Here is a 14,073-nt window from a genome sequence, read left to right as displayed (position 1 = left end):
TAAGTAAATAAAAGAGATGGAAAGAGAATATGGTTTCATTGTCTTCAAAAGTAGAAAACTGGCACTCCCTTGTCTCCATGACTGTTTTGTTTTCTCCATCAGCTCTACAATGTCTTTCCAAGGATAATGAATTTCCTTCCTGGACCCCACCAAATGCTCTTCAGGAACTGGGAGAAACTGAAAATGTTTGTTGCCCGTGTGATTGAAAACCACAAGAGAGGTTGGAATCCTGCTGAAGCAAGAGACTTCATTGATGCTTACCTCAAGGAAATAGAAAAGGTGAGGAAACCAGAGCTGTTACCTGAGTTTTACTCTTAAAGAGCAAATGAGGGGATTCTGGGTTCTTATTGCTGCTGTAGCAAATCACCACAAACGTGGGGCTTAAAACAACACGCATTTGTTCTCTTACAGTTCTAGAGGTCAGAAGGCTGAAACCAGTTTCACTGGGCTGAAGTCAAGGTGCGGGCAGGACTGGCCCCTACTTGAGGCTTTAGGACAGAATCCACTGATTGACTTTTCCAGTATCTAGAGGCTGCCTGTACTCCCTGACGCAGGGCCCCTTCCTCTGTCTTCAAAGCCATCAATATAGCATCTTTTCTGCCACCATCCTCACATCTTCTCTTTATGACTTTCTTGCCTCCCTCTTATAAAGACTCTTGTGATTATATTGGGCCCACTGGGATAATCCAGGATAATCTTCCCATATCAATATCGTTAATTCACTGTATCTACAGAGTCCCTTCTGCCGTGTAACATTCACTGGTTCTAGAGATTAAGACATGGACATCTTTGTGGGTCATTATTCAGCCTACCACAGGAGAGGAAAATAGAGGCAATACGTCATAGAGTGTAGGAATAACATTAACTCAGAATTGATGTATGAGTTCATTGATGAGACAATTAGAAATAAAGATAGAGGTTTAACAGTATTTGGCTTAAGGGCTTTGGAAAGCCCAAATACTGCCTTCTCATGATCTAGTCTCTGTCCTCTGCCCATATCTGAGGGAGATACACACAAAAGGAAGAATAAGTGTTGTTTCATTATTAGTTGGACCAGTGCCCAGTTACCTACCCCTTCCCCCAGCTCCCAGTGCAGAACACAAGTAAATCTGTGTCCGTTGCCAGAGATTAGCCTCAAATGGGACGGACATTTGCCTTCCTCCCTCATCACCATGTCATCCGCTTTTTAATATTACTATAGGAAAGAAGCAGGAAAAAAGCAAAATGGGATGTATATCCTTTACCATAGTAACACCTCTGGTTAACACACATCACTGCATCTGTGTCATTATCTTTGACTCATCAGATTATTCATTCGTTCTCCTGGAGTTGGCAGAAATGTGGATGTCTTTCCAACTCCACTCGTGTTTCACCTTATTGGCATAACATTAATAGAAGCATTGATTACTCCTCAGAGGGGGAGACGCCACTTGCTATATGGTGTGCAGGTGTGGGACCACAGAGGGAGGAATGTTGATGCATTGAAGCTTCTGGAGGAACGTGGCAAAGATGCTGGAGTGCCATGAGGAATGGCTGTTGGAATCAGAGAAGTTTAGCCTAAAAAGGAGAAGATTAACAGGGGATATGAGAATTATTGTACTTTAGAGAAATTCAGTTATTCTTTCTGGTATCAGTACAAACATTTGTTGAGAATTTGCTCTGTGTCCTTTCCATCTCGCATAATTCATAATGCCATCTTAAGGGGTGAGTACTGTTATTTCTATTTTGTGGAATAGGATATAAGCACAGAAAGGTTTATTAACTTGCTCAAGTCGTACAGATAGTGAATGGTGTGACTAATATTGGAACCCAAGGCTGTTTTTCCAGTGTAATACTAGATTCTCCCAAATTATGGGTGTAAAAAAATTAGTTGTGTTGTTTCATCCACCAAAGCTAATAAAAGCTTCCAGCACTTGGGGCAGGAGGACTGTAGTGATGTTGCAGTAATAAGCCTCTGCCTCCTGAGATGACCAAAGGGAAAGTCATTTCTCCTGGGCGCTCTCCTTCCACGTTTTCTCTAGGATGAGGGCCCCTGTGTTGTGGCATCTAAGAACCATCTGAATAAACCAATAATCATTGTGCTTTCTAGCATAAGGGCAGTGCTACTTCAAGTTTCCACGAAGAAAACCTCATCTACAGCACCCTGGACCTCTTCTTTGCTGGAACGGAGACAACTTCGACGACCCTGCGCTGGGGTCTGCTCTACATGGCCCTCTATCCCGAAATCCAAGGTGAGCATGTCAGTGGATGGGCCTGGGCCAGGTCAGAATGGCGCCCCCTGGAACACACTGTCCCAAGGTGGGACCAGAAGATAGCACGATAGGATGGAGAGATAGGTAGGACAGTTACTGGGCCAGGTGGACTTGAGAACGGGAACCTTCTTCAGTTTTTCTGTGAGGATTGTGATGGGTCCATGTAACACAACTATAACAGAGAGTCCCAGCCCTCCGGAAACGCGCAGTCCAGTGGGGAAAACAGTGAAGTCCACCGACATTGTGGTGAGTTCCAGGAAAGAGTTCCATTCCACTCACGTGTGAAATCTGGTCGCAGCCTTCCCTCCTTTTAAGTGATGTCTTCCGTTGCCCTGTGGACAGTGTTCATACTGCTTAATCTGGTATATCATGCCCTCTGCTGTGCCTCTTTCTGCCTGTCCAGCCTCGACTCTACCCACCCTGCATGGGGGCGTCATTAAGTCACATGTCACTTAATTTCACCGTCCTTATTTGTACTTCTGGGCCGTCACACCTGCTCTTCCCTAGAAGAATAATACCAAAATGTGTTTCCCTAATTTCTCTACACGGTAAACCCCTAGCTATGCTTGAAGAGTTTACTCAACCACAGCCCCTCTAAGATGTTTCCCCACACTTCTGGGAAAATACTAGCATTTCCTTCCTTTAGAGATTGCCTAATTGCACCTCCATTACTTTGCTTACCACACATTATTTATATATCTTCCCCACAGACTGTAATCCTTTCGAGGACAGTGATTGTTACAATCATTTTTCATTTTCTAGGCCCCAGAACGGTTTAAGCACATGAAGGATAAAAACTGTTGGGATACAGTTTTGCAAGCTGTGGGTAAAAGTTTATTAACAGGACATAAAGTCAATTTAGTGGATCGAGACTAACTTTCTTCCCTAAATTAAAAAAAATAGATTAGGGAAATCAGAGTGCTTTCTGTGTATTAAGGATAAGGCTTTTTTTTGTGAAACTTTCTTTCCTTATATATATGAATAAATGTCTGTTTTATATGTGTATATATTTATGTTTATGTGTCCTGAGTCATGCACTTACAAAATGCACTTGTAACTGTGAATTACAGGGTTTTCTTTAAATTTATTTCTTTATTTATTTTTAAATTCTCTGTGTTTTTATTTATCAGATACTTTTTTTCATAAATTTATTTTATTTATTTATTTATTTATTTTTGGCTGCATTGGGTCTTCTTTGCTGTGCACGGGCTTTCTCTAGTTGTGGCGAGCGGGGGCTACTCTTCCTTGCGGTGCTCAGGCTTCTTGTTGCGGTGGCTTTGCTTGTTGCGGAGCATGGGCTCTAGGCACGCGGGGTTCAGTAGTTGTGGTGCGTGGGCTCAATAGTTGTGGCTTGCGGGCTCTAGAGCACAGGCTCAGTAGTTGTGGTGCACGGGCTTAGTTGCTCCGTGGCATGTGGGATCTTCCCGGATCAAGGATTGAACCCGTGTCCCCTGCACTGGCAGGTGGATTCTTAACCACTGCACCACCAAGGAAGTCCTTTTTAAATTTAAAAGCCACCTAGTTAGCGTATTGATATAGCTTCCCTATTAGAGGCTCCAAAATAACAATGGCTTAAAATGGCATAAAGAGTGGATGCAACCCAAGTTTCTATCGTTGGATGAATGGATAAGCAAAATGTGGAATGCAATGGAATATTAATCAGCCTTAAAAAGAAAACATTCTGACACATGCTACAACATGGATGAACCTTGAAGACATTATGCTAAACTAAGTAATCCAGTCCAAAAAGGCATATTCTGTGTGATTCTATTCATATGAGGTATCTAGAGTGGTTGAATTCATAGAAAGCAAAAGTAAAATGGTGGTTGTCAGAGCCTGGGGAAAGTGCAAAATGGCATCCTCTTCAATGGATGTAGAGTTTCAGTTTTGCAAGATAAAAATTTCTGGAGATTGGTTGCACAACAATGTGAATATACTTAACATTATTAAACTGTACACTTAAAATGATTAAGATAGTAAATTATATATTATGTTTATTTTGCCACAATTTTAAAAGTTTTTAAATGTTCACTTAAAAAAAAGGAGTTTTATTTTTCTTTCAAATGAGAAACTCTAAGCTGGACTCTGCAGAACCCTTTGGGGGTCCAAGCTCTTTCCATTGTGTTGCTCTGCTGTATCTAGAATGGTGCCCTTGTTGGCACTGTCAAAGATGGCTCACCTCTAAGGTTGCCTTTCCACCAGTAGGAAGGGAAGAAGGAGGAGGAAGCACACACCCTTCCTTTAAGGGCCTCTTCCAAGTATTAAACATCCCCTCTACTTACATTCTGTTGGCCAGAACTTAGTCACAGGGGAATCTGGGAAATGTAGTCTTTAGCTGTGCAACCAGGTATCCAGCTAAAATATCTATTTTTGTAGAAAAAGAAGAAAACAGGTATTGGGGCACAATTAATGGGATTTTTTTTCATTTGTTGGTTGCTTCCCTAAATCAGTTCATGTAAATCTCAAAACATCCTAAAGCGGAAGTGGATTTATCCTAACGAATAAGAAGAACAAACTGAGGCTCAAAGAATTTCAGTAACGTGCAGCAGGAATGTTGTAGAGCAAGAGTTTGCCTCCAAATTTGTCTCACACCAGGGCCCACTTTCCACTCACATACCTCCCTGAGGAGCTAGTCTAGAGAGCCTACGATAACTTTAGCCAGTTTGATCCTGGTTATTCCATTCCTTAACTTAACGAGGCTCAAGGAAAGTTATGGAATAATAGAATAATAGAACCTCCTCTGCTTTTCCAGAAAAAGTCCAAGCTGAGATCGACAGGGTGCTTGGCCAGTCACAGCAGCCGAGCACGGCAGCTCGAGAGTCCATGCCCTACACCAATGCTGTCATCCACGAGGTGCAGAGAATGGGAAACATCATCCCCATGAATGTGCCCAGAGAGGTGACAGTGGACACCACCCTGGGTGGATACCACCTGCCCAAGGTAATTAGGGGCTCATTCACAGCCTCAGATCTCCAAGTTCATAATTGTAAATGGTGGGAATCTCAATTGGAAAAGTAACATGTGTTCTTGTCCTAGAGAATCACTTAAATAGGGAGAGAGATATATATTATGCCTGATGAAATACTAGTTTTGTTCCCTGGGTATGATCTTAGAAAATTAGTTCAACTGGATGCTAATAGGTGTTACGGAGGGGAAGGGGGATTCCTAGGTCAACTGTGTTTAGGCAAAGCCTGTATCCTTCTTACAGGATAGGGACCTGCCAGACTTACTTTAGAAAATTCTGCTTCATAATCCTGAGTTATAGAATGTTGAAATATGAAGGGACATTTGAGACCTCCTGGGCCAACATCACATTGATGCTGGTGTTTCTAACATAATATCCCCACTGGTATTTTTCCAGCTTTGACTTACAGCCCCTTGATGGGACTGTCTCACAAGGGAAAGCAATCCAATTGTGTGCAGTATTAAATATCAGAAAAGGAGAGAAAGGAACCAATGCTTTTTAAATAGGATTATGTTCCATGGACTATATAGGTTATTTAAAATGTCTTAGCCAGTCTTCAGAATACTTCTGTTATCCTCATTTTATAAGTTTGGAAGCCGAGGCTCAGAGAGTAATTAATCTTGCATAAGATCTCTCAGCTACAGTGGCAAGAGTTGGGTTCCAGGAACAGAACTGTTCTGATTCCCAGGCTCATCTTTTTTGTACTACACCATGTTCTCTCCACAGGAGTTGCTTTACTTTGACTTTAAAAGAGTCTCCCTGAAATATTCCTTAGTGGGTCCCTCTTAAATTCCCGGTCCTCACAAAGGAAATTCTGCTCTCACTCTGCCCACCACTCTTAGGATCTCAGCAGGCAGCTCTCCTGTGCCCCCTAGTGTCCTCTCTGCACACTGCACATTTACAGTTCTTTCCTTTCTCCACCTTGGTGGACCTCTTTGGATCCATTAGATCCAGTTTGTCTAAGTTGCTCTGTTTGTTGTACCTGGGGATGATCTCAAGGCAAAGCCAGAGGAGCTTCCGCATTGGACACCCCTTAGTCACCATCCCTGCAGAGCCAGGAAAAGCAGCTATTCCTGCAGCAATTGCATTTACTATTTTCTTGCTGATTGATCATCTTGTGGGTGAAGGCTGAGGTAAATTATCTCACAGGTGATCTTTGCATTTTTATAGCAATTCATTTAGCTCCAGGGAATCATCCCAGCTCAACAGACTTGTTCTAACATTGATTTTTAATATTGACTGGAATTATCATCCTGGGAACTGCGAGATCCCATTGACTATACATTGTAGAGGCTAGGAGTCATAACTGATGTCAAACATCCTAATTCAAATCATCGTTCTACTTCCTCCCACCCTGTGACTTTGGGCATCTTATTCAACCTCTCAGAGCTTCAAATTCTTTATCTGTAAAAGTGCATTTAAATCCACCTCACAGGTGAACATGTAATGAGGTCATGCATGTATAATATTTAGCCTTGTGCTGACTATAGAAAGTGCTCAAAATAGCAGTTATTATTCTTTATTAATTCATCAGATGTTCATTAAGCACCTAAAACTTTCAGGGCTCAGAAAACAACTCAGAGGAAAATAATCATGCGAGTTTATAAGTACAAACCATGGTAACTGCCCAAAGGAAAAAACTCACTGGCTTTTAGAAAGATGCAAGCTAGCTGCCATGAGGAGTGGGAGCCAGAGCAGGCAGAGAAGACTTCCCAAAGGAAGTGATGTTTGAGCTGAGGATTAAAGGATGATTAAGAGTTAACTCGATGACAGAGTGGAGAGGAAGGACATTTCAGGCAATGTGAACAGCATGTAAAAAGGCACAGAAATGAGTGGGAACATGTGGCATGTTTGAGAAACTGAAGGAAGCTTGATATAGTGGGAGTGCAGGCAGAAGGAGGGTCGCTCAGACAGGGAGCAGGTGATGTGTCCTTAATCTAAGAGTGATGGGAGCTACTGAAGAGTATCTATCAGGTTCCAGGTGTGGTGGGTGGACGGGTGTGGAATGATTAAATCATGTTTAAAGCTAACTCTGCTTTCAGTGTGTGGAGCACATTGAAGGGGAAGAGAGGAATGGGCATAGTTAGGGCTATTATAGGAGTATAACCAAGCCAGGTGGTAGCCTGGACCAGAGGGCAGTGGTGGACATAAAATGGAGGTGACAGAATCAAGAGAAATTTCAAGTACAGTTGACCAGCCTAGCTTAAGGACTGGATGAAGGCAGAATGAGGGAAAGGGAGGCACTAAGGAGGACTCCTGGGTTTCTTGTTATGTATCTGGAAGGATAGTGGTTCCTTTCACTGGGCGACCTCATTCTATTATTAAACTCTCTGTAGAACGGACTAGACATTGGAGGGAAGAGAGTGGGAGATGTCACATTTTTCTCTTATTGATGCATACATGTTCCCTCCCAAATTATACACTGACAAGTCCCTGCAGAGATCCATTCTGCAGTCAGTAGTCACACTTCCCCAGGTAAAATTCCCAGCAGACAATTCCAGTCCATCATGGTAAGCTGTCCCATGGCAAAGAGCAGGGTCCTAGGGGTTGGGCTCAGAGGGAGCGGACTGGGGAGGCTGAGGGAGTTTAGGGTGCTATCAGCCTTGGTGTGGGAGCCGGGGGGACTGCCACCCCTCTGCATATGTGTGTTGTGTGGATCAAGTCTTACCTGAGTCCTTGCTGCCTTCTCCAGGGGACCATGGTCCTGACCAACCTGACTGCACTGCACAGGGACCCCGCAGAGTGGGCCACCCCCGACATGTTCAATCCGGAGCATTTTCTGGAGAATGGACGGTTTAAGAAAAGGGAAGCCTTTCTGCCTTTCTCAGTAGGTGAGTAGCAAGAAATAAGAGTGTGGGAACCCAGACTCTCAGCCCTTCCCTACTCTTCTCCCTGATATGCTTTGCGTTAGTTGGAATGTCTCCAGGTTCAACAGGAAGAAATAACTCACAACCTAAAAGTTGAGAATGTTTTATTCGAGGCATAACTGAGGACTCTACCCTGGGAAGGCAGCCTCTCAGATAGCTCTTAGGGACTGTTCCCAAAAGATAAGGAAAGAATGAGGATATATAGGAGTTTTTGCTGGAAAAAAACCATGTAGTCAAACATCAAAAGATTACTGCTAGTCACAAAAAAAAAAAACAAAAAAACCCAGACATCTCAAGTTTATGATTTTAGTGCCTTTCTTTTTATGGGAAGATGCAAGAGTTTGGGCTCATTGAAATTATTCCTTTATATGCATCCTAACACTCTAGGGCCAGTATCCTCTTTTTCTCCATCCTGAATTCCACTCAGAGCACACCACTGGGGGCAGCTGCAGTGACTGATGGCTCATGGAGGGCAACCTTCACTGTTTAACTGGAATTGCAAGCAACAGTTTTCAGTCCACACCAGCATGACTCACTCTTTTTTTTTTTTCTTAAAGCATGTTTTGTTTGTTTGTTTGTTTGTTTATTTATTTATTTTTAGCTGCATTGGGTCTTCGTTGCTGCATGTGGGCTTTCTCTAGTTGGCGGTGAGCGGGGGCTACTCTTCCTTGCGGTGCACGGGCTTCTCATTGCGGTGGCGTCTCTTGCTGCGGAGCATGGGCTCTAGGCACGCGGGCTTCAGTAGCTGTGGCACGTGGGCTCAGTAGTTGCGGCTCACAGGCTCTAGAGCGCAGGCTCAGTAGTTGTGGCGCACAGGCTTAGTCGCTCCGCGGCATGTGGGATCTTCCCAGACCAGGGCTCGAACCCATGTCCCCTGCATTGGCAGGCGGATTCTTAACCACTGTGCCACCAGGGAAGTCCCAGCATGACTCACTCTTGCTGTTGGTTGCAACTCAGGATTCCCTGGGTGGAGCGTCACCAGGACTCATGCCCTTACTTCCTAAGTCCTGGCTTGACTCTGATGGAGATTTCAGCTTCACGTTCTGCCGTCCCCCAGAACACTGGAACAAGAGCTCAGACCCTGCCTGTCTCCCAGAGAGAAGGTTGAACACTTGCCTTCTTTATAGAGTTTTAAATGTTCCAAGATCTTTTTAGGGCAACCCATTCACACAGAACTAGAGCCAATTGCTAAGAAGAGGCTGGGGGCGGGGCAAGGAAAAGGGCTACTTGCTTCTCATTATGGGCATCGCAAGTGACTCTAAGTGCCACAGGCTTAACTAGATGAGATTCTACTCTATAACGGGTCCCTGAAGAGGTCCTTTTGCTGTTTCAACTTCTAATGACCCTTTAAAAACCTAATTAATACATTTACATGGTATACAACTTGAAATGTACAAAAGAAGATGCAGTGAAAACTCTCATTCCAAGCCAGCCAGTTCCAAAAGGGTGTTTTAATTTATAACAATGTAAAATTAGTGAGAAAAATTTTAGTATATTCCATGTATTGAGTTAGGTATGTTGCAGAGATCAGTTCAACTAATTTCCCAATTTCTTAATTTTATAAATATTTCCTGAGCATTTATCATGTGTCAGGCATTCAGCCCTGAGGATATGACAATGAATGAAGTAGAAAAAAATATCTCTTAAGGAGCATGTGTTCTAGTGTAAACTTACAAGTTTCAGATTCCTATTATCACCACATTAGAGATAAGCCCTGAGGCTTGGCGGGGCCATTTATAGCATCTAAAAAGCTATAAAGCTCACAAGGCAGAGCTAGAACTCAATGTTAACCAGGTTTATCAAACACTAAAGCCTGTGCTCTTCCTAGCAGTGTCTCCTAAAAAAGGTAACTATGCTACACTGAGTTGACACTCAGAAATTCATGATAGGTTTCTTATCATTAAATTAAATATAGATTGATTTGCTGAGACAGTATCATTTTGTTGATCATGCCACTAAAGTACAGAAAGGGAGGCCCTTGAATTTGAACCCATGTATGCGTGATCCGGAGCCCAGATTTTCCTGCTCTAGGACACTGTCCTGAGTGTATCTGGACTGATTGTGATTAGATCTTCTGTGTCTTTCTTCCTCTGGTTCTATGCCACTTTTCCTCAAGTTGGACAAGTCACTTCCTAACATGAAAGCAGACACGAGATATGGGAATACTTTCCAGTCTTCCTGTCCACAAGAGCTTCAGGTTTCCTATTATAGTGCAGAGTTTCACCTGTGTATTTTAAGTATTATAATTATTCTTGACTCACTGTTTTTTTTTTGCTATTGAGAGTTATAACACACCCTTTTAATTACAGGTTTCGTTTGCAAGCAAATTATCTCATTTAATCCTTACAGCAACCCAGTTATTAATAGTTAGACAGGCAATCGATCAGTATGCCGTTTCTTAATGTAAGGAAACTAAGAATAAGAGAGAATTGTTTCTTATTCAAGATCACGTGCCCAAAGAATTGGCAGAACAGGGCCTAAGACTCAAGTTCCCTTGTTCTCATCTAGTGCTCCTTCTTGCATAATTACAATGTAACTCATTTCCCCACTTAAAGGCCCTTCCATTTTAAGATTCAGCAAGTTCATATCATATGTATCAATTATTACATTGCTGCATAACAAAGGTGGAAAACTCAGTGACTTAAAACAATAAGTGTGTATTATTGCTCACGAGTCTGCAGTTGCACTGGGAGCTCAACTGATCTTAGCTGGCCTCTCTGGCCTTTTTGGGAGGTCAGCTGGCTGAAGGTGGATCTAGGATGACCTCAGCTGGGACAATGGGGCTCTTTTCCAAGTTTCATCCTCCAGCAAGCTAGCCCGGCTGGGGCTGGTGTTCATGTGGAAGATAAAGACCCCAAGAGGGAGAACAGGAAGCACACAATGCCTCCTAAGGCCCAGGCTGGGAACTGGCAACCATCACTCCCCCCTGCATTCTGTTGCCAGTGCAAGTCATAAGGTGAGACCCGGTGCAAGGGGAAGGGAAAATAGCACAATTTTTATGGGAAGAGCTATGAAATCACATTGCAAATGATGGGGGTACAGGGAGAGAGGGGAAATTGGAGCCATTTTTGCAAGCAGTTGGTCTCACTATCTGTCTTTCTGCCTGAGAAGAATGAAATTCTTAGAAGGCAAGCAATTTGGGGATTCCCTCAGCTGTAACAGAATGAGGCCTAGCTAAACAGTTTTCAAGAGATAGAAACCTGAAAGATGCACTGAGTTAAGAAGTCAACACCACTGTCTGGCTTTCCCCCGCCATACTCCCGGCTTTGGTGCACAGCTGCTTTGCCTCATTCTTGATCCAGCACTTTCTAAAAACAGCCTCCCTCAAGGGATGGGGTGTGGAAAGCTCCTGCCCTTCTCTTGCAAAAGATGATCAGGTGTGGAATTAGGATACGTACATAATCAGGGCAAATAGCAAAGCTATTACTGCAAATTTATATTTTCTTTTCCTCATTTCAGTTTTTCCCACTTGATCCAACAAAGCAGCAGACAGCTTCATGAAAGGCAAGAGGCTGAGTCCTCATTTTTCAAAAAAATGTTTAAAAAGTCACTGGATCATAGGAGATAAGGTTTGGAAGAACTTTTCCCAAAAACCCTAGGTCAGTGTTCTCATTTTACTAATGAGGTAATTGACCTGGTTAGTTAGTGGGAGCCTCAAGGAGAAGGTCCATGTTTCCCGTGGTCCAGGATGAAGCTTTGAAATCAAGTAGCCCTTGTTTTCATAATTTTAAAAGCAAATTCATATCTCCTGTCTTACTGGTATCCTTGCCCAGCCACATAATGTAGTTAGGAGAGAGATTATCTCATATGTTTGACAAGTTTGACACGTTTAGGTCTGTAAGAATAAAGGGTTTTCTCATAGCCCAGAGCTGGTTACTGGCAGAACCTGTACTTTAACCCTGGTTCCTGACTCTCTAGGTCCAGTTTTGTCACAATATCTGGATTCTTCTAGGAAAATCTTGGGTATTTACAATACATCTGATCTGGTACTATTTTAACAGATTTCCTCATTGTACTATTTGTGATGGGTAAAGAGGTAAGGATGAGGGGAACAGAGATAAATAGGCACACGCTGGTGGGAAACAGGCACAAAACAATATAAGTACGATATAATTCTGAAGCATATTTCAACTTACTGAACACTTTTGCAGATACTCTCTAATTTTATTTCCTCAACAACTCATTACAGGCAAGGACAAAATAGAGGCATGCGTATATTAACTATTTCCAAGAAAGTTTCATGACGTGGGGAAACACAAAGTAGTAAAAGCAGCACACAGAATTAGCTACAGAGAGTAATCCCAGTGATGGTGTGCTGGAGAATCCTTACAAGGACCATGAGGAAATATGTCAAAATGTTAACAGGGGTTCTGCCTGATTATGAGATCTTTTATTGTGTTTATACTTTTCACAATTCTTTTTCTTTTTGTAGTGAATATATATTACTTAGGGAGAAAGTAAGTTATTAAAACACCCACAAGAGGGCTGGTGGTAGAGACCAGCGTGGGGTGCTGTTACACAAGTCGGGCGAGGAGCACCTTCATGAGGGGGAGGGCGTGGCGGAAACCCGGAACAGGTGAAGCACAGGTGGCATGAGATGGTGTCTGCCTGCACAGGTAGCCACGGCAGAGAGATTTCCAGTCATTAAGGAGGGAAACGGGAAAAAGAGAAAAGATGCCTCATACTTGAGAAACCTTGCTCTGATGTTTACTTGCTTATACTTTTCAACAATTTTCTTTTAAGAATTGAGAAAAATTACCTAGAATTTTGTTCTTTGTCTGCTTTTGTCATTATTGTTTGCTAATGGATTTTTGAAAGGCCTTAGGCTAGACTTCACTTGCTAGATCAACCCAGGCCTCTGACTTCTTTCATATACACCCTGTGCCTCACCTGTGCCTCATCTGCCTCATCCCTGAAGGCATCGGAGTGTGTGATTGTGGATTTAGCTCGCTGGGCTTTGGTTAACTCAGGTGGCTTCGATCAAGTAAGCCGAGTACATAAAGCCCCAGGGCCTAGCAGGCCCTCCGTTTGCTCAGGTTTCACAAGACGTGGTAGAAGGTTTCAGTCCTTGCTGGGCACAGACGCCGCCCGAACAGGTAACTCACCTTATATTTTTGTCTTTCAGGTAAGCGGATGTGCCTTGGAGAACAGTTGGCGAGAACTGAGTTGTTTATTTTCTTTACTTCCCTTGTGCAAAAATTTACCTTCAGGCCTCCAAACAATGAGAAGCTGAGTCTGAACTTCAGAATGAGCCTGACCATCTCTCCCGTCAGCCACCGCCTCTGTGCCGTTCCTCGGGCATGAAGTTGTCGGGGAGGGAGAGGGGAAGGAAAGCAGGAAGAATGGCCATGTCCCCTCGAGGCAGGAGCGCCTGCTCGGCAGTGAGGGAACAGCATGCAGTGCCTCTGAGGACAGGTCATAGGAACTGGACTCAGAGGAAACAGGATCCCAACCCCAGCTTTGCCATCTCCAGTGGAGCCTTGAGCAAATCAGGTATGTTGTGAGTGATTTGCCTCTCCAGCCAGGGAATGAAAAGAGAATAGTGATTCCTTCTCTAAAGGAAGAATTGCTGTAAAAACCAGAGTGATTTGGAAACCATAAAGCACATCATAAAAGTCATAGCTGTGATCTGCCTCCTTCCTGCTTCCTTCCTTAGACGGGGACTTGCTGCTGGCCTGTTGAGATGGCCCGGGTCGGAGTGGTGCGAAATGGTAGATAAGAGAAGTCAGGCCCTGGGGCAGCCACAGAGGTCAGCTAGAAAGGCCCTCACACTTGGTAGCACTGGGCAAGCTCATCCTGTTTCTGCCTCCGAATGGCCCCTGGGAAGTCAGCAGGGCAGGTAGGATTCCTGATTTATAGGCAGGTTTCCATGGAGAAGAAATTTCTCTGATTTACCTAAGGATACACTCCTTGGCCTTGGACCCCAGGACCAAGAAGAATGTGACCACTTTAACCAAACCTGGAAAGCAGGTTTGGGGGAAACAAATGT

At 43.5% G+C, this 14,073-nt stretch overlaps 1 protein-coding gene across 2 annotated transcripts in view; it reads left to right on the top strand.

Moving 5' to 3' along the window:
- CYP2J2 (cytochrome P450 family 2 subfamily J member 2) overlaps positions 1-13,694 on the top strand; it is a 30,787-nt gene extending 17,093 nt beyond the window's left edge. The window contains exons 5-9 of one of the 2 annotated variants that reach the window (XM_068537994.1): positions 103-279; positions 2,090-2,231; positions 5,005-5,192; positions 7,910-8,048; positions 13,295-13,694. In XM_068537994.1, the coding sequence (XP_068394095.1) occupies positions 103-279; positions 2,090-2,231; positions 5,005-5,192; positions 7,910-8,048; positions 13,295-13,317 (669 nt within the window). In that variant the 3' untranslated portion in view covers positions 13,318-13,694. Of the gene's footprint in view, positions 1-102; positions 280-2,089; positions 2,232-5,004; positions 5,193-7,909; positions 8,049-13,209 lie in introns of both variants that reach the window. The other variant, XM_068537993.1, reaches the window with a different exon arrangement.
- Positions 13,695-14,073: the final 379 nt, after the last annotated feature.

The sequence above is a fragment of the Eschrichtius robustus genome, chromosome 3 (genome assembly GCF_028021215.1).
Source record: "Eschrichtius robustus isolate mEscRob2 chromosome 3, mEscRob2.pri, whole genome shotgun sequence".
NCBI classification, from domain to species: Eukaryota; Metazoa; Chordata; class Mammalia; order Artiodactyla; family Eschrichtiidae; genus Eschrichtius; species Eschrichtius robustus.
This window is presented reverse-complemented; position numbering and strand designations above follow the sequence as displayed.